The following is a 25,042-nucleotide window of genomic DNA, read 5'->3' as shown; positions in this document are numbered from 1 at the left end:
CTCCTTCCTTCTCACAGCTCACCTGCTCCTCCAGACCTTACGGTGGTTCGAGGGCTGCAGGTGTGCACTTTCCTGTCCACACAGTCCCACTGGAAGTTGCTTGCTCTGTGCAAGAGGGGAGCAGATGGCACAGAAGGAGAAGGAAGCCTGCTCTCCCGCAGTTCTTCACACCCCTCCCTTCAGTGGACCTGGCTATGGGTCCCAGCAGTTCCTATGAGGCAACAGGCTGTCAGAACCAGGTTCTGGGTGGCAGAAGGATGTGGAGGACTTTGCACTTCTTGGAGGGAAAGATGGGAAAAAATGCACGATGCAGAAATGAAATGAAAAACAGTCAGAAGCTGCTGGCATGCCGGAGATCACAGTCACGCTGAGAGATCTTGCAGGGAAGTGGAAGTGGCTTGCGAAAGAAGGAGAACACGGGGAACATGGCAGATGGAGTCGTCAGTTGTTTTCCAGCCGGTTGTCCATCGCTAGCAACTGTCTTGCAGCATAACCCTGTGCTTCTGATTTGTGTGTGGAGCCTGGATCAGGCTCTTCGTGCCCGTAATGAGGCTGCAGGGCTGCCACCCCTGAAGAGTGAGAGACGGAGCAAGTTCGACAAATATGGTAACGCTAAGGTTGCGCTTTGCTTTCAGAAGTGGAATCCAGGGTGGCTTCTAGAGGAACGGCCCGTTCCCACGTCACGGACATGTTCAAATCATCCTGGCTCCTGATTGCAAACACGGAACTGCCTAGGCAGGGAGCAGAGCAGAGCAGAGCAGAGCGAAAAGGGGTCTCCCTCAGGTCTCTCCTCGGTTTCAAAAGCAGGACAGTCCCCGATACATTGCGGCTGTCTCTCCTCCATTTGCCCAGAGAACAGGCGGTGGACGCCTCCTCACTCGGAGGTTCGCTGCCCCCAAATGTCTTGCTCGCAAAACTTTTATGTGACAGATTAATTGGACAGGGTGGCTCCGTGTCCTGTGGGAACCGTGTCAGGCCTTCGTTGCCATCGGATCTTGTCACTAATGAGGTCATCCCTGATGGCTCTCCCCTCCGCTCCCCCCTCCTCCCCCTTTCGTTTCGGCAGAGCTCGGTGGGCGGTGGGCGTTTGGAAACGGAGAGGTTCTCCAGGAGAATGGGGTCTCTGTTTCCAGCCAGGCTTTTCTGTGTCCTTTGCCCCGGCTTGGAAAGTTCCCCAGGGCTCCTTGAGGCCTTCTGGATCGTCAATGAAGCCATTGTGTCGGTGGACTCCCCCACCTTCCTGAGAAAAGGGAGGGGCAGGCGCCTCTGAACTCGGCAACAGGCTAAGGGGCTGCCAGTGCAGATTGGCAGCGCGCAGCCGTTCGTGGCCCCTTCTAAAGGCGTTTCGGGGGGGACTGTTTCCAAAGCAGGCATACATGCGGGCATGGACCCTCCCTGGCTTTCTTTATCTGACCGACCTTGCCAACTGGCACAGCTCTGCTCCTTATGCCCCCCCCCCCTTTTCCTGCGAGTTTTGGCAACAGCTGCTCTGACGTGCCGGCCACGAGTCGTGTGCCAGGCTCAGGGACAGAGGGCTAACAAAGGACACGCTTTCTGACCCGCGCGCCGTGGTGCATGTTGTGCATTCCCGTGCTGTGAGCTCATGGCGCAAGCAGGAAATCATCGGTGCCAGCAGGGGCACATGGACAAGGGGACCCAGCTGTCGGCTGCTGCTCTGACATCAGCCCCCGGCCATGGCTTTGGCACTCTTGGTCTCCCGGGCAATGGCCAGCAAGGCGAGACAGGCAGCTTCCCCCGCCAGCATCTGGAATTCTGCCCTGACAAAGAGTTCTGTGAAGGCAGAAAGCTTGCCTGTTCCCACCTTTGCTAACCTAATTGGCTGTAGTGAAAGACTTCTCTCTGCTCTCTGCCCCATCATTCACCTAGCAGAGCAGTCCACACCTTTCAGTTGGAACCAGAAAGGTCCCCAACACAGCGGTACAGCCCCTGCTCTGCATGCCATTGGAAGCAGGTTTGCACCTCTCTCTCTCTGCAGTGCAGACTTGTTGTGTTAAGTGTGCAGTTCTTTAAAAAGCATTTGCTCTGGCCATCTCTCGCCTGCCCCCTTTTCTGTGAGAGATGCAGGAATGTACAAATTTGAGCTTGCAGGTGATGGAACGGTACAGTACCGGAAACACAAGCAGCCAGCTAGACTTCCCCTGTACACGGCCTTGCAGACATTGTGCTCCCCATAAAGGTTTGGCAGAGATGTTCTTGGTTGACTTGGGAATCTACCAGATCCTAAAATACAGAGCGTGGGTGATGTGCTGCTCCGCTCTTCAAAATATTGTTGGACTGCAGTTCCCATCAGCCCTAGCCAGCATAGACAGTGAGGGATGATGGGAGGCTTAGTACTGGGAAGACCTCAGATTCCCAACTTTGCTGTAATCCACGATTCATGTGAGCCGGCAAGATTGCACGACCTTGTTGCAACAGGAGTAACTCGCTCATGGCGGGTACTCTAATGGTCTCAAGGCTAAAAATAGTGGGTATTGATCACGTTTTACAGTAATGGGGCCGCAGGAGGAGCTCAGCCAGAGAGAGAGATTCATAATTCCTTCCTTTGTGGCTCTGTAATCATTTCTTGCATATTCGGACTTTCTGCTTAATGGATCTGATGAGGGAGAGATTGACATACTCTTAATGGGTTCTGTGCAGCCCTGTTCAGACAACCTAGAATGAACACAGCGACAAAACTGGCTACCTGGTGGTGCCTGGCAAAAAGCTATTTAATGCACCTGGCTACCTGATGGCTTTTTCCTGTGCACGGGGCAAGGGCCGTACCCTCGCGTTGGGGACCTCTCTGATGGAGCCACACCTAAACTTCTGATTTTAGTATACGCACATACACACACGATGAGTGTACTGTGTGGATACATTGTCTGACTAGGGACCTGGCTGTTGTGCGACTCCCATTCACCTCCACACTGGTGGCTCCTGTTCGGATTTTCCCTGCATTAATTCACAGGAAGAGCTGCCAGGCTAGCTTTTGCTCCTGCGGTGGCAAACGGCGTCAGGTTGCCCCCACCACCCTCCGGCCCTGGCCAGTGCTCCGTCCTTTTAATGGCACAGCTCTCCTCTCTGCCCCCAACATCTGCGGCACCCATAAAAACCGCGGCCTCCATCTGTCTGGGCTGTTTGCTAAGCGAGTGTCTCTGTTTGCATACCGCACGCATGAGGCCGGTTTTTCCTGACTCCTCTGTTTAATTGCATCGGGTCCCTCATTCATTCTTGGCACCAGAGAATGTTGCACTGGCCCAAAAGGCCCTTGCTATTTTTGAGCGTGGTGATGCTTCCCCCTGTGCCCCATCCCTGCTGGTAGTCATTACAGTTCGGTGAAATCTGGAATGGATAGATTGCGGAGAGCTGGAGAAGCAAGAGATGGCAGATTTAATCCTTTCAGGGGCACCCTCCTCCGGTTGTGTGTGTCTCCCAGCTGTCCTTTTGGCTGAGCTGCAGCAGCTGGGCCGAATCCAGCCTTGGGGAAAGGAGACTGTGTCCCTTGGGAGCGGCATCTCTGTGAATCTTGTCTGGATGTCTGAGCTACCAGGCCTTCTCCCACCAGCCCAGTTGCTCCTGTTCTGTACAGTTGGAAGTTCTGGAAGTTGGTACTAGTTTGTAAGGAATTGTTGGAGAGGAAGATACAGTGCACTCTTAAAGTTGGTTGTACTGTTGCAAAATGCACATTTTATGCCAACTGTGGATGCAATAATTTTTGCTACTGCAGATGGCTTTGCCCTCTTCTTTCCAGCTTCCACTCCCCTGGGCCCAGTCCTAGCGCCAGATCGATTTTAAACCCATTACTCCTCCTCTGGAGTCGAGCCAGAGATGCCCATTACTCGTGTGGAGCCCGGAAGAAGTCAGCCACCGTCCCAACGCCTGCACACCTCTGTTCTTTCTCCATGACTCCTTGGAGAAATTTGAGGGGGATGAGGAAGGGGCCCGAGGAGGGGCTGGGCTGAGCCACTCCCTGGATGAGCAATTCCACATGTTCCCCGCCTCCCTTTTTCATGAATGATGGCTGTGTTGGGTGATCTCAGGCTGCCCTGAAGGAGTCTCCTGCTGTCCTTGCAAATGATGATAAGCTTGACTCAGGTAGCCCATAAGCGCAAGGCATCTTTTCTGCGTGCTGGGTTGAGAAGGAGCACAGCTGCTGTTTGCATGCAGGGGGTGACTCTGTTAGGTGCAGGGAAAGAACTGAGGCCTCAAACTCCTGCTTTGCCGTATTGCTCGCTAGCAGAACCTTCCGCCTTTGCGTGTCTGGATTCTTCCTCTGCAGTTGCCCCAAAGCACCGTCTTTGCGGGAATCTGCAGTTGTCTTGCTGTTGCAAGAATCCATGTTGCTCTGGGAGGATTAGCGAGGGCTGGGTTTCCATAAATTTCCCCAGCAGGGACGGGCAACAATGGAAAATAAACAATGGGAAGCAAATGGAGTGGTCGCTTCGTTTGGCTGGTGGGTGATGAATTTCAGCGGGTGGCAAGAAGATGTGCTGAAGAGCTGCAACAAGCAGACCTTGGAAGATGTTCTCCTGGGAGGTAAATGAGGATGCTAAAAAGAAATACTGTATATGCTGCAGAAGAACTGGGGTGAGACTTGGCAGGTGTCCGTATAAAAATGCTTGGAAAGGCAGGCAAGGTATTGGGCCCGACAGAAAAGCCGACCAAGAGATTTTCATCTGTAACCCTCCCTCTGCTTTTCGAAAGAGTAGTAAGTGTCCTTATGAAAGAAGCAGGATCCGTATTTTCAGAGCAAGCATCCCCAGCTGGCTTTCATGGAACATTTTTTTCTTCTAGTCAATGATGCCTTGTTTCCTGCTCAGAGAGGCAAAGAGGTTTCAGGGTTCAGCCAGCCAGCCGGCCGGCCGGCCGCTCTCACTGGGTTCAGACATCTTGGCAACCTGCATTTGGCAAGGGTAGTTAGGCTGGGTCACAACCGGCACGCGTGGAGAGGGAAAATTGGCCACGGTGGCTCCCCACTCCTCCACCCCGGTGGTGCCAGTCCAGTCCTAAAGAGTGCTGCTGTTGCGACTGCTGCCCAGTGAGGGAACGTTCCAGGAGAGGTCGCCTTTGCTGTTCCCCAACAGCTCTGAGCTGCGGCTCCAGACACCCCAGCTGCCCTTTTCCATGTGGCGCCACCTGCCCCCCTTGTGAGGAAGGAGTCACGTCTGTGTAAGATGCTCTCCCTGCTGCCTCTCTGGCCCCCAGTGTAGGCTCCAGGTCTTCACAGGTGCTTGGACCTCCACCTGTAGGAGCTGACCTTCCCGCTGCCAGCAGCACCGGCAGGCTTTCTTCTTCGCCATGTTGGCTCCAGGTGGGTCTCACTGGAGGGGGAGAGGGAGCCCTCCAGAAGAGGAGCCATCCCTGAAAAGGCCTTGTTGTTGCATCCTGAGCTTCCCTGGGAGGAGGTGCTTGGAAGGAAGCCTCAGGAAATGAGTGCCGGTAGAAGCAGGCTGGAGCTGAGAGCGGTGGTCTCCATGCCTCATTCTGGGCCAGGGAGGGCGTGTTCCAGGAGGCGCCCCTGACTGGCCATTGCTGGGAATGCAGTGCAGGGCCATCTCCGACTTCCTACAGGGCCTTGCTGCCCAGTTGAGGGAAAACGGCACCAGCAGCCTGGGCAGGCCACTCCCCCAGCCACCCTCCCTTCTGCTGGTACGGCTGAAACAAAGCCCATCGCTGGAAGTAATGTGGGATTGCCTTTCAGGACTGAGCGGGGAAGCATCTAATCCCACTAGCAAAATGCACATATAATGACCTATAAGTCCAGCTTTTTCTGACTGTCTGTCTGGGAAACCCGGCAGATGTTCAGCAAGAGGGCTGTATTCCCCGGATGGCTGAGTCCGACCGCCTCTTCATCCCAGAACAATTGGAAGCCGGAGGAAGCCGGGGGTCGGACAGGAGATTGGGGTGTGGGTGGAACAGGGAGGGTAATCGGAGAAGGCTGGCAGGTCTGCCTGCAGCCGGCGTTGAATAAGAGCCTCTGCGTTCCCACCTGTTCCGCTGCAAACAGCATCTGGGAAGTTGCTTCATCCGGGGCAGCCGTTTCCCCTTCTTGTGGTTAATGAGAACAGCAGCCGGGCACGTGCCCTGAAGGAAGCCCAGCTTCTCAATTCCTTCCTCCCGCTGCCCCCCACCCACCCCACCAGCCCCACTCCCCGAAAAGGAAAGGGATAATACTTTATTTCCACCCAGCTCCATCAAACCTTCCTTCAGGAAACAGCCCAGGCGAGAAGATGCCTTTTTTTAAACTGGAGCAACTAGTCCTCAGAGCAAAAGCTGGAGGCAAGTCCTTGTGCTGTGCAGGATCCTTCTTGTGAAGCTGTTTGCAGGATGGCATCTCGAAAGTTTTGGCCAGGTTGGCTAGACTTGTTGATCACGGCAGCAGGCGCCTTCAGCAGGACTGACAGGGCTTCTGAAATCGGAAGCCTTCCTGTGAGGCGCTTGGCGCATCTCTGGGCCATTTTGCCAGAGGGTGCAGTTCGCGTCCGTCTGCCTCGCCCCCGGCCGGCCGGCCGGCCACGCTTGCATGAACCTGCACATTCTGCACTGGGTTTGCAGCGACTGAGCCGCCCAGCCTTCCCTCGCAGAATCCTGGCGAGGCACGGAGCACCTGCCGGGCCTTGCCCAGCTCTCCTCGCCTCCCAAAATACTTTCCCAGGGAGGGAATGCCTGTTCAACCGAAGACCCTGCTTGGGCAAATAGACACGGCTGCTAGAGGCCCCCAGGATGGGGCCACAGCCTCTGTTGCCAGGCAGCGCTGGGCAGCGATGGGGAATCTTGGGACTCGGGAGGGAGTTCTTTCTTCAGTTTCCTTTAGCGCAGAGAAATGCATGGTCTTTGTGACCGAGTTACGCCGTGCTTAATTAATCCTGAAAAGGAGGTGGTCTTTCCGTGGTCTCTTGCAATACGGGGGTCTGATAAATTGCACCATCCCCATCTTGATTTGCAGGGAGGGGGCGTCTTTGAAGTTCGAGAGGACAATCCTCGTCAAGGATTCTTCTCCCAGAACTCCAGAAGTCACAGCAATGGGGCAGATCGGTCCGGTCCCTCGGGCGCTTGCCTTGCGTAAGACGAAGGCCCCGTGCCGTGGAGTGCGCTAGAGACATTAATTTTGCTCCAAAGCTTCAGAAGTGTGAAGCGATTAGGGCCACGTTCCACTGCACTCCGGACAGACAGAAAAGATGCCTGAGCTGGGAATTGTAGGCCTTTTCTTCTGCCTGAATATGTACAGAATGGGCCCCAGTTTCAGTTGATTAACTGATTTGGTGTTGATTAACTTAGCATAATATTTGCATAGGGGTAAACAAAAGCTTTTGAAATAAGCAGTATGCTTTCTTTTCCTTGAATAATGCATGGGTGTCAGAGGAAAGATCGTCTTGCGGCTAGCTATGTCCAGGGTTTGGCTACTGATCTATATGGAAGAACCTGATTCATCGGGGGAAACATTTTGTGCACATTTATATATTTGACATATAAAATGCATGCACATGTATGTATTTAAACATAAGGGAGTTACATGCATTTTTACTGATGGACAGAATGGCTCTATTCTGAATTGTGTCGTTTCATGTTAGGCTGATAAAGGCTTAACCAGAGGGGCAAATTATTATTATTATTTGCTTTTAAACCAGCCCAGATTTTAACAGCAACCTGGAGCGCGTGTCCCCATAAAGGGTCTTCCTTCTTCACCTCTAGCAAAGTACAGTCCTGCATGGGGCAGACACAGAAGGGGCAGGGAGAACCCACCCGTGTTCTCCAGCGGTGGCCCTGCTGTACCTCACCGTTGGCTTGTCTCTGTCCCAGGGGGAACGGGGAGCAATGTGGAAGTCTTCACGCCGGAACTCGTGGAAGAGGCGATCGGGACCGTGGCTGTTATCCCCTGCGAGGTCAAGCTCCCCGAAGACGGAAATTACGCTTATGTCAATTGGTACACGGTGAGCAAAACATGGGGCGTCAAGAGAGGTTTGGGGGCAGAAGACTGGGCCCATGACATGGCTTTGTGCCCTTATTGGGCTTGGCCAAACCTGCAGCCATATGGAAGCTTTTGAGTAACACAGAGCTCTTTGTCAGATGCAGCCTTCGATGGCCTCTGTGATTTCTTTCTTGTTGTACCTGTCGCTTTGCATTCTGCCTACGCTTCGCCCGTGTGCTCGGAGCAGACTTTTCTGAGATTAGCATGACGCGCCTTTGCCAGGCCCCATTCCAGTTCCCAGCCCTTCGTGCCCATCTTCATTTCCCGTTTGGTGACCTCTTTGAGGCCATAGACGTTACACTGGACTTGCAGCTACTGATGGTGTCTGACTGTCAGTGCTGTGTAATCCTAAACATTGCACTGGCAGGTGGTGGTTTTCTTCATTTTAGAATGCTACCTTTTTAAGACCTTTTTATTTAAATAATATTTTAATAATTGCTGATTTTATTTATTGGTTTTAAATTATTAAGCCAGGATGTTTCCAGATTTTATATATAAATTTTTTATTATATTTTGTATGTATGTATGTATGTTTTTTTATAGATATTTATATGTTGGAAGCCGTCCCGAGGCTTATGCAAATGGGATGGCATACAAAAATTCCAAATAAATAAAATAAATAAATACCTTTTGGATTCCGTTATAAAGATCACTAGAAACTGATGAGGATTTTACAAGAAGTAGGATGCACTAAGTAAAGCACTAGAAAGATCACTAGAAATGGATGAGAATTTTAGAACAAGCAAGATGAAATGAGTAAAGCAAGGAGAGGCAATTTAAGATTTTTTTCCTTCCCTGGTTTTGGAAGGCCAACACTGCCCCCCTGTGGCAACTCATGTACCTGGCAGCCGCTCTGGGAGAAAAAGGAGATTTCAATAAACCTAATTTTGATTTGTTGGAGTGCAGGCACAATGTAAAACCATAGCTGTTGGAACATTAATTTAACAGCAAATAATAATAAAATAAACAGTTCTTTAAACCATCAGAAAGGCTGGCGGTGGACAGGGCAAGTCCAAGGAGGAGCAGGAATCTGGCTGGCAGGGGGAAAGGGGGCATCCCACCGGTAAGAAAGAGGAATACCCTGGCTTGTCCTTCTTAAATACACAGGTGGACTCCTCCATAGAGAGCAGAGGAGAAGCGTTTCATACAGATGCACATTTCTGATCTGCTTCTCTCTTGTTTGGAATTCCAGGGGCTTTTAAGAAATGATTTTAGCCCTGCTTACAGAAATGCTTTGCATCCATCCCAGGCCTTCCTTGCAGCGAGCCTCTTTTTAACCCTTGTCCTCCTTACAGACGGCTCCGTGACAGGAAGCGAGCTCTCCCTCTGCTCCCGCCCCCTCCGCCGGCAAGTCCTGTGTGTGCTACCGGCCAGGCCTTGGGTGTGGGCAGGGCTGGACTGGGCCCTCTCATTGCAAACCCCCCTCTAATGTTTCAGATGGACAGAAACACACGAAAGAAGATCATATACATGATTCAGGGCAAGCAGCATCATGCAGAGCCTGAATTCCAGGACCGGCTGAGCATGTCTGCCAACTTCTCCCTCGTCATCAGCAAGGTGACCCTGAAGGATGCCAAGGTGTACGTGTGCCAGGTGGGGCTAGGCAGCTTAGGTGTCGGCGAGAATCGGACTGAGCTGCGTGTCTACAGTGAGTAGTTCTGGGGGCCGGATCCTGTGGAGGTGCAAGATATGCCCCCTTTGCAGACCTGCCTGTCTGTTTTCTTGGGGGAATCGGGGGTGGTGAGTGGGATTTGCCGCTGTGAGGGACTGGGGGGCATCTCTCCCTAGTCCTCTGTAAGACAAGCCATGGGGAATTGGGGTGCACAGTGGTGGAGGCTGGCCGCCCTGGAACCTGGGAAATGGCAGGGACATGGACACCATCTGCCCCTCCTCACCATCCTCCAAACATCCCCTTTGCCTCGGAGTTCATCTGCAACCCTTGCAATATCTGGGAGGAAAGACTTTTTGTTCCCACCTGAAGCAACACAATTTGGTTTCCGTTCAACATGGCAGAGGCCTGTGTGATCTGAAAGCCTGGCTCGTTTATTCCAGCCTTCGTGGACACTGACCACAGAAGCCAACAGCACCCATAAAAGCTCGTGGGGAAATGAATGAGTTAGTCTTTAAGGTGCCGGCAAGGTTTTCAGGCTTTTTGCTATAGCAGATGATCACAACGGCTCCTTGGGAAACAGTCCTCTTCTAGGATGCAGAGTATTTATGCCCTTTAGAGAGTAATTTGCTTGACTTCCCTTACTTGGAAAAGTTGTCTGTCGGGCCATCCGTGTGGCTGGCATTCTGCCAGATAGAGGGTGGGTTTCTGTCCCAAGGAGCCTACAGTTGCGAATTTCGCCCAGGAGAGAAGCCAGGGGAAGTGGGGCCAAGCGGACAGACAGAAGTCAGTGGCAGAAAATGATTTCCTCGTCATCACGTGTCAGGATCTGGGGCTGAGGGGTCGCACCAGAGAAAGGGTCCTGAGCAGGGACTCCAAAGAGGCCAAAGGCTGCGGCCCTGAAATCAGTTCCAGGCATCGAGAGAGCTCTGGTCGGGTCCTGGGAAGAATTGCATCAGGCATGAGCCTGAGTAGGGCTGCAGAGCACAGAGGAGCATTGTACGGCAAAGGGGACACTTCTTGGGAAAGCCAGGCTGTGGTTGCTTGATGGATGGGGTGCTTCCGCTCTTCCAGAAATTCCAGAATCCCCGGAGATCCTGGAGAGCGACGGCGGCATCACGGCGTCGGATTCCAAGATGCACACGGTAAGATTCCAAGATGCACACGCCTGCACGGCAAGCACATCGGCAGCGATGCAGCATGAGCTTGCATTTGGTGTCCAGCACAGAATTCCCCGTCATCAGTGCCTTGTGCTTTTGGTAAAAAGAGAACACTGTGCAAGTTTCTAGCCCTTATGTGTCAGTGAATGAGTCCATAGCTTTGGAGAAAGCTTTGACATAGCATTTCCTAGATGAAGTCAGGGCCGAAGCTTCCTTTCTCTCGCTGGCTTAATTCCCAAGATTTTTTTAAAAAAGGGCCAGAAGGCAGTATTTCAAGATGGTGCATTTGATCACGGCTAGAGCGAAGGGGGATGTTGTGGTGATAAACATGCCTTTTGGGTGAAGCAGAGGAGATTGCGGTGCTGGAAATCCTTGGAGGGCGAGGTGTCAGTATGAACTGAAATCAGGATAGAACAGACCGTGTAATGCACGGTTTGCCTGGAACGCATTTATGGGAACGTTGTCTTTGCAGTCAGCAAGTATACCAGCTGCGAGCCTCAGGCCAAGCTTTTAATAAGCCCCTTAGATCATACACTGGGATTCTGCCTGCCTTGCAGATCGGCCGGTGTGTCAGTCGCAACGGGTACCCAACCCCCACCATCACGTGGTACAAGAATAAAGAGCCTCTGAGCGCTGACGGAACAGGTGAGTCTGCAGGAGTCGTGATGCAGCTTCGGGCGCTGAAGCCTGTGGCAGAACAAAATATGGGGGCCACCCATTTGGGGTGCTTGGCACAAGACTTCTGTTGGTGGAGCGCACAGGAGGAGGGGTCCCAGCTGGGATTGCAAGGCTGGGTATCCCTCATGGCATGAGCAGAGAGAGCGTCTGTCCAAAGCACACGTGCCTTTCCTCTGGGCTTCATGCTGTCTCCGCCTTTCTCTTGCTCCTCCAGAAATCGAAATCCGGCCTGCGGTCACCATGGAGTCCAGTGGGCTGATCACGCTGAGCAGCACCCTTTCGGCACGGGTCACCAAAGAGGACCGCCACGCCAACTTCACCTGCCAAGTCAGCCACGAGAAGGGCAAGGCCCTGCCGCAGTCAAAGAGCTTCAAAATCAACGTCCACTGTAAGGGGGCAGTGGGCAGCGGGCAGGGCCGTTGGGCAGGGACTGCTGTAGGCCTCCGGGAGAGAGAAAGGGGGAGATGTTCTGAGAGCCCTGGAGGCTGCGTGCGGAGGAAGGCGAACAATGCTGAGCCCAAGGCTGGAGATGCCAGTGCCTTTGCTCTCGCCTGCACGGGATGGGGAGGCGGGCGAGGAGAAACCGCAGCAGCTCCTGCAGGCTTGCTCTGCCCCTCGCTGTAGATCCGTCCGAGAACATCAGCTTCCAGATAGAAGCCCAGAGCCCCGTCAAGGAGGGGGACAACGTGACACTGCGCTGCAAAGCCGACGGGAACCCAGAACCCGAATACACCTTTCACAAAGTGGAGGTGAGCGTGCAGCACACCTGCGGCTGCGACAGGGCTTCGTTCCCCCTTGCTCAGGACTGGCCAGCTTGTCGGGTAGGGGCTGAGGGGCCACTTAGCCACATGCCAGGCCACGGCCCCACACTCGACATCAGAGGAGGCCTGTGGAGAATGGAAGAATGGGCTGTTTGCTGCCAGAAGGAAGAAGTATCTGTTTCCCCACAATCACTCGCTTTTGGGGAGAGGAGAAGTTACCATGAAATACCAGCAAACTCTGCCTCAGCTTGGGTTCCTCAGTGCAAAGGAGCTACTTGTGAGCACTGGAAAGATCCGGTTTGCTCATCAGTAAATGATTTTCGCCCTCTGCAGAATGTGCTGGGTGGATTTCACCCTGCAGCGTAACTGGGGCCCCCTGTGCAGATCAATGGGCGCCTCTTAAACCTGGGCAGAACGTGTTTATCTGAAGTTTGGCTAGACGGTTCTGTGGCACGTGCTCTTTCGCAGTGATGCTAAGGAGGGCCTTGCTGCGCTTTCTTCTCTCTGTCTTGTGCTCCGGAGGACAAGGAGGTGGAGCTGCCTTCCACTGTTGGCGGGGGAGAGCTGGTCTTCCACAGCGTGGAGAGGAGCGCCAGTGGGCTTTATCGGTGCAAGGCCCTGGACCTGCAGAATTTCATGGAGCTGACAGCGGACTTAAATCTTCCTGTGCACTGTGAGTAGGGCTGGGCGGGTCTCTTCGGGGCAGGGGGTGCCCCGGCTTTCCCTTCGTGCTGTCGCCCGGTCTAAAGACGCCTTGGCCGCTCATTCGCAAGAGCTTCGCTTGCTTCATTACAGCAATGTGCCGTGTCCTAAAGCGAAAAGCAGGCTTCCTTTTTTGCTCTGAGACGGTGCGCATAAGCATGGCAGCAGGTCTGCCATGACTTTTCCGGGATGGCATGTCTGTAACTATCGCAGTAGGGATGTGATTTTCAAAACCTGCTAACTGCTCAAGCTCCCCCAGCCTGGGGACCACTGGGTGTATTGAACTGCAAGCCCCATCATTCCCAGAAAGGACGCTTTGAGTTCTGCATTTCAGCTTCGCTTGAGCCTCAGCTGCAGGTACAGGTGTGCAGTTCAGGGTGGGATGTGCAGAGAACTGGCTGAACATCTGCAAAGGCACGAAGAGGGAGAGGTGCCGGGCTTTCCACAAACCTCGTATGTGCGTTTGACCACGTCCTCCGCCGGTCGCATGTTCGGCCTCCCAGCGGCCTGCTCATACAGCAAGGTCCTTTTGCAAGGAAGACGTGTGATGCTCCACAGAGCAAGCTCTTCCTTAGAGCGCACCTGTTCTCCCTCTCTCTCTCTCTCTCTCTCTCTCTCTCTCTCTCTCACACACACACACACACACAGTGGTGTTGCTCTCTGCCCACAAAAGCACAACCAGCGACCGCACGGCATGGCAGGTCGGGGCAATCGCATGTTTCAGGGCCTGACTCTTGCCCCCGCCATTCCCAGGCTCTGCATGAAGGGCTGGGAAGGACCCGGCGCTGTGCAAAGGTGGGAGATCTCATTGTGACGTGCCCAGCGTTCGCATTTCTCTCCCGCAGACCTCGACGTTCCCACCATCATCCCAGAGCAGCCCAAACATCTGCGTGAGGGGGACAACTTGCACCTCGCATGCAGCACGACAAGCTCCGGACCTGTGGAAATCCACTGGGAAAGGGTAATCTTGGCTTAAAAGTGCTGGCTGGTCGCGCAACGGCCTCAGTTTCAGCCCTGACCGCCCTTGGCTGGAGCACGAACCTGCAGGGCTGGGTTTGGCACCGGGACTTGCGACAAATAACCGGGGATGAGAAATGGACATAGCACGTTCTGCTAGCGACAGCCGAGGGTAAAACACCTGATGTGTACACAGTGGAGCAGTATTGCTTTCCAATCAGGGACTTCAGTTCTTGCTCAGATGCATTCTAATGAATGGTTTTTAAACTGGCTGGAAGGTTCAGACCCTCTTAAGGCCAAGAGGCCCATCAGAAGCGTTCTTCAGATCGTGGGAAAGAGACTAAGGAGGGTGGCTGCCGCTCTCCCGAAAGGCCTCGAGGAGAAATCAGACTCCCCAGTGTGAGGAACAGCAGTCAGATTGTCCTAAATCTCGGTGGTTACTGCGATGCACTACAGGGAAAATCTCCAGCCAGGGGGCGTTGGGAAAGGCATTTTTGCCTGTAAAGTGGAGGGGCAAGGAAAGAAAATCGGATGCTCCTCTGCCAGCAATGAAATTAGATGTTAGTTGGCTTCCTCTGCCCGCTCCCCCTCCCCGCTGCCACCTCTTTTTTGGACTTTCTTTGTATTTGGAAAATCAAATATTTATTCTTATTAATAATTAACATCCGCATTAGCATCCTCATTGGAGCCAGCGTGGCACGCTGGACTGGGGGCCTGGGCGATCTGGCTCCTGAAGCACCCGGGGGGCGAGGGTTTGATCTGGGGGAGTCATCCACTCTCAGCCTACCTAACAAGGCTGTTGTTGCGAGGCTTACCTTGTAAGATGCCTTGGCTGGGAATGCAAGGTGTCGATCATCTCAGAGGACTGGGAGGGGCAGCGAGGCAAGGTGCCCACGGGAGCCAAAGTGCCTCCGCCAGGACGACAGCACGCAAGGAGCAGGCTGCGGGGAGCAGGCACGGCACAGGTGGGACAAGATCCGGGCCGCTGGCTCAGGGAAGCCCCGTCGCGCTGGCCCCCTTTCCTGGTCCCAACCTCCCCCCACCTCCCCCTCTTTCCAGAACGGGAATGAGATCACGAAGGGGCACTTCCTGAACTTGACTTCCATGAGGTTCGAGATGTCCGGCAACTACAGCTGTGTGGCTCGCATGCTCCAGGCACCCAGCCTCGTGCGCTCCAAGCAGGTTCTGTTAGCTGTTCATGGTAAGGGCTGCCCCCACCCTGGCCCCCCACCCGCCCCCGCCCCCGGCAGCAGTCCCGGCACAGCACCTGCAAGTCCTCCACCTGCTCCCTTGCAGCAAAGCCTCTCCTGGCCTCCCCGAAAGAGCTGGTGCTCGTGCAGAAGGGGAAGATGGCGAAGCTGACCTGCACCGTCCTCTCCGTCCCCAAGCCCAAGATCACGTGGAGCATCAGCAATGGAACGGTGAGCTGTTGTGTGGCCCCTTGGGGGGCCGGCGGGCTGGCGGCTGGGGCACGCCCTGTGTGCTTCGGGGAGTGAAGGCCATGAAGCGCGAGGTCCCCGGTCAGGTCCCGGCGTGTCCAAAGCACGTGGGGCAAAAGTGAGCGAGCCGCTCACTCCTCGGCGCCCCATCCTGGGAGCTAAAATAGCAGCTCAGTGGCACTCCGATGCCCAGGGATGGGGAACAGCCGCAGGGCGGTGTGTTGCGTTTTGTTTCCCCGTCTCTCACGTTCTCCCTCACCGAGTGCTTCAGGCAGCCTTCCCCGCAGTACCTGAGCATTAACCATCCAGAAAAATTCTGACTGGACCAACTTTGATGTGGGCATTGAACTCTTTCGGCACAAGTGCCAAGTTTCGGCTGTGGGAAAGCTTTTGGGACCTGGATTTTATCGGTGGGCGAAACCAAAGGCAAAGGGGGGGCATAATACCCAAGGTGCCCGCAGAGCGGAGCTGGAAATTCCCCCTGCCCACAGCTCAGCTTTAGGAGAAGCAATTTGGACTTGCAGAATGGAGGGAGACACTGCAGACTGCAGGAGGCCACCCAGGAGGGGCTGAGGGAATGGGACGGCCCCTCCGGAGAACCCTGGAGGGCGGCTTTGGGGACCACTCACAGGACCACTAGGCTGGGTTCTTCTGTTGCAAGAGCTTCCCTCAGGGCAACCTGCATTTTCCCATCCGACAGATCCTTTCCTCCAGGATCAATTTCCAGTACAACAGCACGCTCACGGTCCAGGTTACCGAGGAGCTTCTGGACTCGGGAATCAACTGCTCCGCCGAGAACAGGCTGGGCCGAGTGGAGCATCATTTCCGGCTGGAGCAGAGTAAGTTCATCGCCGTCTCCTTCACCTCCCTCCCTCCGGCTGCTGTCTGGCCAGAATCTGGCTTCATGCAACTAGGTCCCATTCCATGTCCTGCCCCCTGGGACGATCGAGAAGAGATCCTGTCCTTCCTCTTTGTGACAGCGCTGTTGCATCTTCCTCCAGTCTTCTCGAGGTCAAACATGCCCACGTCTTTCAGTTGCTCCTTGTAGTCCCTGGATCGAATTGAGAAACAGTATTTTGCAGAGGGAGCCGCGCGTCCTTCCTCAACAGCCCCCGGGCAGCTTCTTCAGACTCCCTCGCACCAGGCCAGGATGCTCTCTGCTTCCTTCAGAACGAAGCCAAGGGCTTTGACAGGCACTCGGTGCAGGGGGCAAACCAGCAGTGCAGAGCGGCAGCTCATCCTGCCTTGCTCCTTCTCTTTCAGTACCAGAGAAGAAAGCTCCGGATAGCAGTAAAGGTAAGTTCTTCTATCTCACTGCTGTCAAACACACCTTGCCCTTGGTGGTCCAGGTGCCCTCCGGGCAAGAAGACAGGGTCTCAGGGTGTGGGGAAGTAGCCAGCAGGTGTCTGGGGGCAAGGTCCGAAGCGTGCAGTGCAGCAGCGTTTCTGAGGCTCAGAGGACTGACCCAGGCTGGGGCCTGACTGGGCGGCCACCTCGCCACGAACGCAGCTTGGCATTCCTGTGATAGAAGAGGGGGGGAATGCTTGACAGGAGGGGATAAGTAGGGCAGGGGTTTTTTAAGCCTCTCTTGCCCACCCCCAAGCCTGGTGCAAGAGCGTCCAGCGGAAGACCCTCCCAAGGAGACGTGCGGGCTGGGTCTTTGCTCCATCCGCCAAGGCAGGAGGGGAGTGGGAGCCGCTGAGCTCCCTGCCTGAGGGCGGCCTTCCTCCGCTGGGGCCCTCCAGACGTCCCAGCGCCCGGGCCGTTTGCCATGCTTGCTGCAGCCGAGGGGGGTGGAAGCCCAAGGCGCCTCTTGCTCCGCGGATCGGATCGGTCCAGAGCCCCCAGGACGTGGGAGCGGCGTCTTGGCCCAGCCATGTCTCTGGGCTGCTCCAGTTGCGGCCCACGTCACCCTCCGCCTCTTCCCAGGCATGGCGGCTGAGCAGGCAGGGTGGCCTTCCTGGCACCCGCCGTCTCCTGTGCAGTGTCTGTGCTGCAGGCAGCTGCAGCAGGGTTTCTGCGGAAGGTCCCCTCGGTGCGAGGCAGGAACGTTGCAGCCGAGGAGGACTTGCCCCAGTCCACAGCCAATTTCAACAACGGAAGAGGGGGCGGGAAAGTCTGTCGTCGTTGGTTAAGAGCAGGGAGTTCCCCACGGTGCTTTTGCGCTCAGTGCGAAGACCCCGTTCTCCAGTTCTCCACCCTCCTCATGTCTTGCCCACCCCAATTTGGCAGGGAATGACACTTCCAGAGAGGCAGAGGAACCTGGGAGCATCCCAAAGAAAGGTATCTGTTTTACTTCTTTTGGGGCAGATTTGGTGGACCTCTGGCTCACACCACCTTTCTGGAGGCAACCTGCAAGTCCATAGCCAAAGGTAGCTGACAGTCAGGGGCTGCACAGGTGCTTTCCAGCTGTTAAAACTCTTTTTCAGCAAAGCAGAGCTAATTCTGCAGTGAGAAAAGCTGTTTCCATGCAGAGTGTTTCTGTCTTGAGCACAACTTTCTCTTCTTCTGCTGATCTTGGAGAGAAGCAAGGTTATGATGATTGAGGCCAGCCCTGGAATCAAATGGAGCACATCTCTGAATTGTGCTGCGGATGAAGAATGAATAGCTCAGGGGGACTGTTGCTGGTCATGTCCTCTTTATGGGCATCACAGGCTTGGTCACTTGGAGTCCACCAGAAGCTGGACTAGGTGGCCTTTGAGCTGGTGCAGAGGACTCCTCCCATTGTCTTCAGCATACCGGCTTGGCAGTTTTATTTACCTCTCGGCAGTTTTATTTACCTCTCCAGAATTCCACCAGAATTCAACTGAGGTTAAAGTTTGTTTCCGGCCATGAGGGCTAGAAACCCTAGCTGTGGTTTGATGGGAGTGTCCCTGTTTTGCATGCAGATGGTCCTGGTTTCAGTCGTCTCCAGGTAGGGCTGGAGACATTCCGGCTGGAGACTCTGGAGAGCTGCTACTCCTCATGTCTCGTTGACCTTTCAGCCTGAAGACCAAGTCCACCTTCAGAAAAGCGCTCTGGGGCAGCTCTCCCAGAGCAGGAGGACTGCCTGGGGTGGGAGTGGATTTCTCCTGCTGTTCCTTTCTTCGGGGCTTCAGTGGGTCAGCCTTGGGACAGGATGTGATTTGTGTCTGGTCGGCCCCTTTGGGAATGAATTGGTAGAGATGGTGGTTTGTTGTGATTCTGCAGGATGGTTGCTTGTTACTTTTATCAGATAGACCTCTAGGGCTTAGCTCCTCAATCGACGCATGAATACGTTAAAATAGAGTTAAAGGTAGTTAATCTTGTGTTCTTTTTAAGAGGTTTTAGAATGTGCTGGCTGAGTGCTGGGGGGAGCACCTTCTTATTTAAAAATGTTCTATACCATCTATTATTTTCATCCCCCCAAAATCTCAAAGGCTAAAGTAGCGTTCACAGTCAAATCAACAAAACTTGGCAGGCTATTTGAAATGCTTCCACCAGGAATCCAGGTCGCAAAAGTTCTCCACATGGTTTGTATGACAAGCGGACCCGGGCAAGGGCTGTTAACAGGATGTACACCTCCTTCCTCCTGTCTCTCCACAAAGGAGAGGGGGTAGGATTACAGGCGCTCAGGCTCCCTCCGTCAAGGCGGTCATGGAGAATGGGGCGGGCTGCCGATCAGCCCCCATGCCGGGATATTCACCACAGTAGTGGGAGCAGCAGGAAACAGATAAGAGGGGGCTGGTGCACTCACACCCTGCTTGGGGGGCTGCCTGGGGGAGGGGGGAAGCCGTGGGGACAGAACACTGGGTAAGGGGACTTTCCTTCCACCCAGCAGAGGGGTCTGGATCAGGGTCTGCAGAGTAGAACTTTCTGCAGAGTTTTGCACCGAGTAGTAACAGTGCCTCTGTTCTCCGCTCACTGCCCTCCAGATGTTTTCCCCACTCCCAGCCGGCCCTCTCCAGATGCTTTCCCCACTCCCAGCCGGCCCTCTCCAGATGTTTTCCCCACTCCCAGCCGGCCCTCTCCAGATGTTTTCCCCACTCCCAGCCGGCCCTCTCCAGATGCTTCCCCCACCCCCAGCCTGCCCTCTCCAGATGCTTTCCCCACCCCCAGCCGGCCCTCTCCAGATGCTTTCCCCACCCCCAGCCGGCCCTCTCCAGATGTCTCCCCCATGCCCACCCTGCCAGGAAATGACACTTCGAGCTTGGGGTACAACCAGACAGCTCCTCCCCAAGCCCCTGGAGGGGTGCAGAAAGGTACAGCTGGAAGAAGGTACCCCTTTTCGCTTGCACTGGGACGGCCTCTCCTGTTCGGAGGAGGGCCTTCCCAGTCCATTGGACCGGCACGCGCTCTCGCTGCCTGCCACGCTTTGCAGGCCGGCCCCTGCGAGACCAGATCCAGGGGCTGTGCGCGCACACGTCCGCGAAATGACAAAAGGGCAAACCTGTTTTCATCCGAGGCAATCCCAGCCTTGGGATAAGCAGGCCAGCTGTGCAACCAACTTGCTTTTCTCTTATTTTGCGATCGCTACTTCTGCTAGTTTCAGGGAGCTGCGAGTCTGCAGCCTTTTGCCCTTCTGACGACTCTGAGATTGCAGCTGGCCTCGACTCTACCAGAACCTGCTTTAAGAAACAAACCAGGAGCTGATTTTGAGATCCAAATTCTGCAGCTTTGCTGCACTTCCAGAGAATTACTGCACGGTCCTGCCAGCAGCCAATGGAAATCTGCCCCCCGGGAGTTAGTTTTGCTGTAGGAGTGAGGGGGGAACCGCCTTAACCCCCCCCTCCACCATTTTCTGCAATGGGGCGCTGTTTTTTGGATGCCGCTGCCGCTTGCCTGAAGCAAATGATGGGCTAGCTCTTGCCTTCGAACGAGCCCCTGGCCCTGTTCGTCAGCGCTTTCTCCCCCATCCTCCTAAGGGCACCCGCTTGACAAAGCGGGCTGCTGGAACTGCGGACGGCCGCTGGGTGAGCCGCTCGGAGCCCTTGCTTCGACATCCTCCAACCCAAACGCAAGCCGGTCCGCCTTCGGAGGGGCTCTGGGTGCCCCGCATGCATGTGGAGGCTTGTCCGGCAGACCCGGACCTGGCTCACCCTTGGGAGGAAGCCCAGGGCCGCTCCGGGGCCCTGAAGAGCGCACTTGCCTGTTCCCCCGCCCACAGAGCCGACGAAGCAGGAGAGCCGGGGCATCATCATCGTGGCGGTCATCGTGTGCATCCTGGTGCTGTCCATCCTGGGCGCGGTCCTGTACTTCCTGCACAAGAAGGGGAGGCTCCCCTGCGGGCGCTCCGGCAAGCAGGAGATGTAAGCACCGCCATCGGCCCGCCTCGCTCGGCTGCCCCCCTCCTCCCCATGCCAGAGGCCCCCCCCCGCCACGCTTGCCCCATCTCGTTGCACTGAGCAGCTGGCTTGTCCTGGTCAGGAGGGTGGGAGGCTGGAGCTGCTGCTGTCCGCTGGGCCCCAAGCACCCCCCTTGGGCTCAGAGGGCTGCAGAGGAAGGCAGTTCTGCTGGTGCCTGACGGCTGAGCCCTCGTGGCCAGGCTGGCCGGAGATCGTGGGAGGCTGGGACAGGCAGACCCGCAGGTGCCCAACCTGGCGTCCTCCAGATGCAGGCTGGGGACACGGGCCTGTGGCCCCAGGTCACCCGAGAGGAGGCCTGGGTGGGAAGGCAGCTAGGCACCCCCACTCCTTGCTCCGCTGGTGCAAAGGCATCCTGAGGGCACCTGGGGCCAGTTCGCGGGGCAGCCGCTGGTGTCCCAGAGCCTTCCTGTTTCAGCCCACGGCATGCTCGATTCCTGGCTGCCTGCAGGCTCTGCTGGGCGCAGCCCAGTGGACCGATCCGGCCCTGGACAGCCCAGACAGAGCTCAGTCTAGGCTTCCCCGGAACGCAGGCTGAGACCAGGGCTGCCCCTCAGCACGAACCTTTCGCAAGGCCGTGCCGATTCCAGCTCCCCCGAGCAGGGAGGGGGCAGCCGGCCGGTGACCCGCTGCATCGCGCCTCTGGCCCCCGGGGAGCCCACTCAACCTATCTCGATTCTGTCGCCCTCCGTCCTCCCTAGCACGAGGCCCGAAGCACATAAAGACGAGATTGTAGTTGAAGTTAAGTCAGATAAGCTTCCTGAAGAGGCGATGCTGCTGCAGGGGGCCAGCGGTGAGAAGAGATCAGCGGGTGACCAGGTAGGATGGAGGATGGCTAAGAGGAACCTGCTCACGTGATTTCGCTCGCTCGGGTTTAATGCCTCCAGGCAGTAAAGTGGCCCGTCCCCCCTTCTCGCCTCGCACCGAGGGTTAAATCGGAGGACAGACCGGCCTGTGGGATGGACTGTCGCAGGCTGTCCCTTCCCTCCTCTCCCAGCACAATGCCCAGGGGCCCAGTTTGAGGGGCCCAGTTTGAGGCTGCTAATGCTTGCCTGGAGCATCACAAGTCCCTGCAGCTCCTGCTCGCCTTGTTCACGGCCCGTTTGGCCGGATGCAGAGGCAGCGGACGATCCTGCGCTCGCCGGCCGCCTGGGCCGTCTCCCTCTGCTCCGTGCTGCCCCCGCCCGGCATTTGCGCCACGCAGAGTCGCACGACCATGCTCTGCATTCATTCATGCTCAGCCCCCCGTGCCAGCATCTCGGCGGCTTTCCATGCTCCATGTGGGCGGCAGGCACGTGGCTGCAGGCCCTCGGCTTCCCCCCACCCGCGCTTGTGTTCCTGTGCATCTTCAGTGCTCCCTCGACGGCTGTCTGGCCTTCTGGAGCAAAGCCACGCTCATTCTCCGTGGCTCACTCGGAGGAGTCCCGGGTGTGCCACGAGTCCAAACCGGTGTGCAGCATGTGTTTTCACCCCCCCCCCCCAGGCTTTCGCTCACATCCACACGTCCCCCAACTCCCTGCTGTCCAGTAATGCAGTAGCAAAACTTGAACCTGGCTGCAGCGCTCAGCATCGCTGCTTTCCCAGCGGCTTCACATCAAAAAGTAACGCTGCTTCTTTTGCTGCCTTAAAAGGGAGAGAAATACATCGATCTGAGAAACTGAGGACAGAGCAAGAGCGAGCGCTGTACACATTTACTTTTGAGATTCCTCCTGTTCCTTCGGAAAGCCTTCTTCCCTTGCTCCCTGGCCAGAGTCTTTCAAACGCACAGCAGTGAATGCACCAGACCGCAGTGAAGAACACTTTGCAGCTCACCCCGACGGCTTTGAAGGATGACAAGACTAGCCAAGGCAGTCTAGCGCTCTCTTCTTGCAGGCCAAAAAAGGAAAGACTTTTTGGAACGTTTTGGACCTCTGTGTGAACCAGCCACTGGGTAGGGAAACCCGGGCTTTACACAGTACATGTAGTGTTTTCTCGGGCCCCATTTTAGAGAAAAAATGCACCCATTGTTTGACTAGCCACTTAAGGGCTTGCCAAGCAGGCCAAGGGAGAGCAAAGCAGCTCTTTTTGTCATTAAGGCTGAACGGGACTGTAACTCCTATATTAGCAGGATTGGAGCTTAGCTAAACGAGCATTTGGTTTCCACGAAGACCAATTCCGGGCTGTAGGATTGTTGCAACCAGTTTTCCCAGCTCTGTTCCTGCTCTGCACAGAAAAAGTTTTGAGGAAGCACTGCTCAAGGGTCTAGTCCTCAAGGATGCAAGGGTAGCAGCTTATGGAAGTCTGAGGAAGTAAGTTCCCCTAAAGAGTATGGGGCTTACTGCTCAAAGGCATAGGATCATTTTGTGCAGCGAAAAATTGCGTCTGCACTTCAGAAGTTACAATAGAAATAAGGCCTCTTGTACAAAATGTATAGTCTTGTGTTTATACCTAAGGATTTAGGCAATTCTCTTCCACCACCAAAAGACTGCTTCCTGTAGTTCCTGTGTAAACCTAATCTAGCTGAGACATTCGCAAGTCTCTGGGAAACTTGCCTGTAATCAGGCAATTTCTGCATTTTCCTCTGGAATTCTTTTGCTTCCAGTAGCTGGAAGAAGGCTAATGCTGGAACAGCAGCATCAGGGGAAAAGGGAAGGACCGGGCGCCAGATAGCCTTCAAAGGGGAGTTGCCAATGGGTCTCCCAGCCTCAAGTCCAGGGCCTTCTCCATCACGGTGGCCCAGTGCTTAAAGATGCTTTTCATCATCCTCCACCCCATTCATAAAGGGCCATTACTCCAAATTGCGTTGCAAGCACCTGCTTACATAAAGCATTTTTCTTTCTCAGGGGTTTGGTTTCCCCTTTTCAAAGCAGAGAATGGCCTTTAACACAGAGAGTGAGCAAAAGGGTTAAGACTTTGCTTTAGGAACACGGGCTCTTTTTACTGGTTAAAAGTACAAACTCGTTAACCAAAAACGGGAGAGAAGGGACTGTTTGTGCTTTACTTGTAAGCTAGAAAATTATCAAGACAAAGCTTTTGTTATATATATTTTTGTTGATGTGTGTGTAAATTTAAGAGTGTCTGAGTTGCAGGGTTTTTATATATTATATATATATATGAAAAATTAAAAGCTAAAAAAGTATTCAGGAATTGACTCTTTACTTGGCAATTATGAAGTACGGGAGCAATTGGTTTTTCACAGGAAATGCGATCTGTTAGGCTTTTTTTCTTGAACATTATATTTTTCTGTGGGAATCCACCCCAGAGGTGCTTTTGGCAGTTTTCCAAAGTGGTTGCAACTTGAGCTGTGTCATTTCCAAATGACACATTGTTTGGCAAAGCAGTAACCTTAAATCTGCATTGCATAACTTGGGTTCCATTTTAGATGGCTAAAAACAGTTGCTAAGGGTACTGTCCTTTGGAAGTTTAGAGTTGTAGTCCTTTTTTTTGGTCTGAACTTGCATAGAACTGTGCCTCACGAGGCTAAGTAAAAAAAAAAAAAAAAGAGTGGGAGTAAATGGGTGTTTTTACCCTCTTTTGAAAAATCAATATACCTCAATGCTAGCATAAAACAACTTCTGTCCTGAATCGAAGAATTTACGGATGTGTAATTTCATTTAGCCATCAGTGCATATTTGAGTAATGACTATAGAATACACGAAGAGCCAAGAAAATAATAATGTGTAATTTTTTCATGCCACCAAACAAGGCAATGAGGAAAAGCTGTTCTTTACATCCCCAGAGTATTGACAGACGGCCTGGTCTACCTTGGGATGCAAAACTTCTTTTCAGTCCAAGGCTTAAATTACATTTCGGAGGCATTCTCTGGCCTGAATCCTTTGGTGGGTGAAGCTGAGAGCAAAAGGGACGGGGACAAGAATGTTAGCATAGTCCAGCTGGACATGGCAATATTTCAGAATGAGAAATGCCAAGCTTTGCTACAGGCAAGAGACATTAATTGTGCATTACAGGGTTCGGCTGGAAAACTTGCTGCCTTAGATACAAGTGCACATCACACCTGAAGCTGCTGCAAATGAGTCGAAAGGGCTCGAGACTTCTTATTCTTTGTGTAGCTGAACAGCACCGCATGCTACCTGTCTGCAGGTGCGTTACCTGAATGGTGGAATGGAAACTGGGGGAATGGAAGGAATTGCTACGGAAATGCAACATGGCTTATCGCAGGCAGAAAGTCCAGAGAACAGAAATCCTCTGGGGGATTTCTGACTCTACTGTGCATGGGTGCATTGGATTGAGGCTCTTGCCTCGCCTGCTGTTGACTCCCCACAAGCCACATGTGCTGGAAAAAAGATGATACTCTTCCATGGCAGATCAGGCACCTTGGTAAACTGGCCAGGTCTTGTAACTGAGAAAAAGACCATCAGGTCAGATTCTGGAAACTTTTCCCGAGTTCCAGCTGCTAGACATAGCAGACTGGTGGTGACGGGGTGATAAAAGCCGCAATGGCAGGTC

The 25,042-nt window shown here is 54.3% G+C and overlaps 1 protein-coding gene across 3 annotated transcripts in view; it reads left to right on the top strand.

Annotated features, from left to right (window-relative positions):
- MCAM (melanoma cell adhesion molecule) overlaps positions 1 to 23,714 on the top strand; it is a 34,461-nt gene extending 10,747 nt beyond the window's left edge. The window contains exons 2-17 of one of the 3 annotated variants that reach the window (XM_044439631.1): positions 7,801 to 7,931; positions 9,407 to 9,617; positions 10,653 to 10,723; positions 11,296 to 11,383; positions 11,631 to 11,804; positions 12,041 to 12,165; positions 12,700 to 12,850; positions 13,725 to 13,840; positions 14,896 to 15,037; positions 15,133 to 15,257; positions 15,976 to 16,114; positions 16,539 to 16,571; positions 17,508 to 17,558; positions 20,401 to 20,542; positions 21,298 to 21,415; positions 22,228 to 23,714. In XM_044439631.1, coding sequence (XP_044295566.1) covers positions 7,801 to 7,931; positions 9,407 to 9,617; positions 10,653 to 10,723; positions 11,296 to 11,383; positions 11,631 to 11,804; positions 12,041 to 12,165; positions 12,700 to 12,850; positions 13,725 to 13,840; positions 14,896 to 15,037; positions 15,133 to 15,257; positions 15,976 to 16,114; positions 16,539 to 16,571; positions 17,508 to 17,558; positions 20,401 to 20,542; positions 21,298 to 21,415; positions 22,228 to 22,257 — 1,847 coding nt within the window. In that variant the 3' untranslated portion in view covers positions 22,258 to 23,714. The remainder of the gene's footprint in view (positions 1 to 7,800; positions 7,932 to 9,406; positions 9,618 to 10,652; positions 10,724 to 11,295; positions 11,384 to 11,630; positions 11,805 to 12,040; positions 12,166 to 12,699; positions 12,851 to 13,724; positions 13,841 to 14,895; positions 15,038 to 15,132; positions 15,258 to 15,975; positions 16,115 to 16,538; positions 16,572 to 17,507; positions 17,559 to 20,400; positions 20,543 to 21,297; positions 21,416 to 22,227) is intronic. The other 2 variants (XM_044439632.1, XM_044439633.1) reach the window with 2 other exon arrangements.
- Positions 23,715 to 25,042: the final 1,328 nt, after the last annotated feature.

Source organism: Varanus komodoensis, unplaced genomic scaffold (assembly GCF_004798865.1).
Source record: "Varanus komodoensis strain SLA01 unplaced genomic scaffold, ASM479886v1 scaffold35, whole genome shotgun sequence".
NCBI classification, from domain to species: Eukaryota; Metazoa; Chordata; class Lepidosauria; order Squamata; family Varanidae; genus Varanus; species Varanus komodoensis.
Note: the sequence above shows the minus strand (reverse complement) of the source record. Positions and strands in the feature narration are given on the sequence as shown.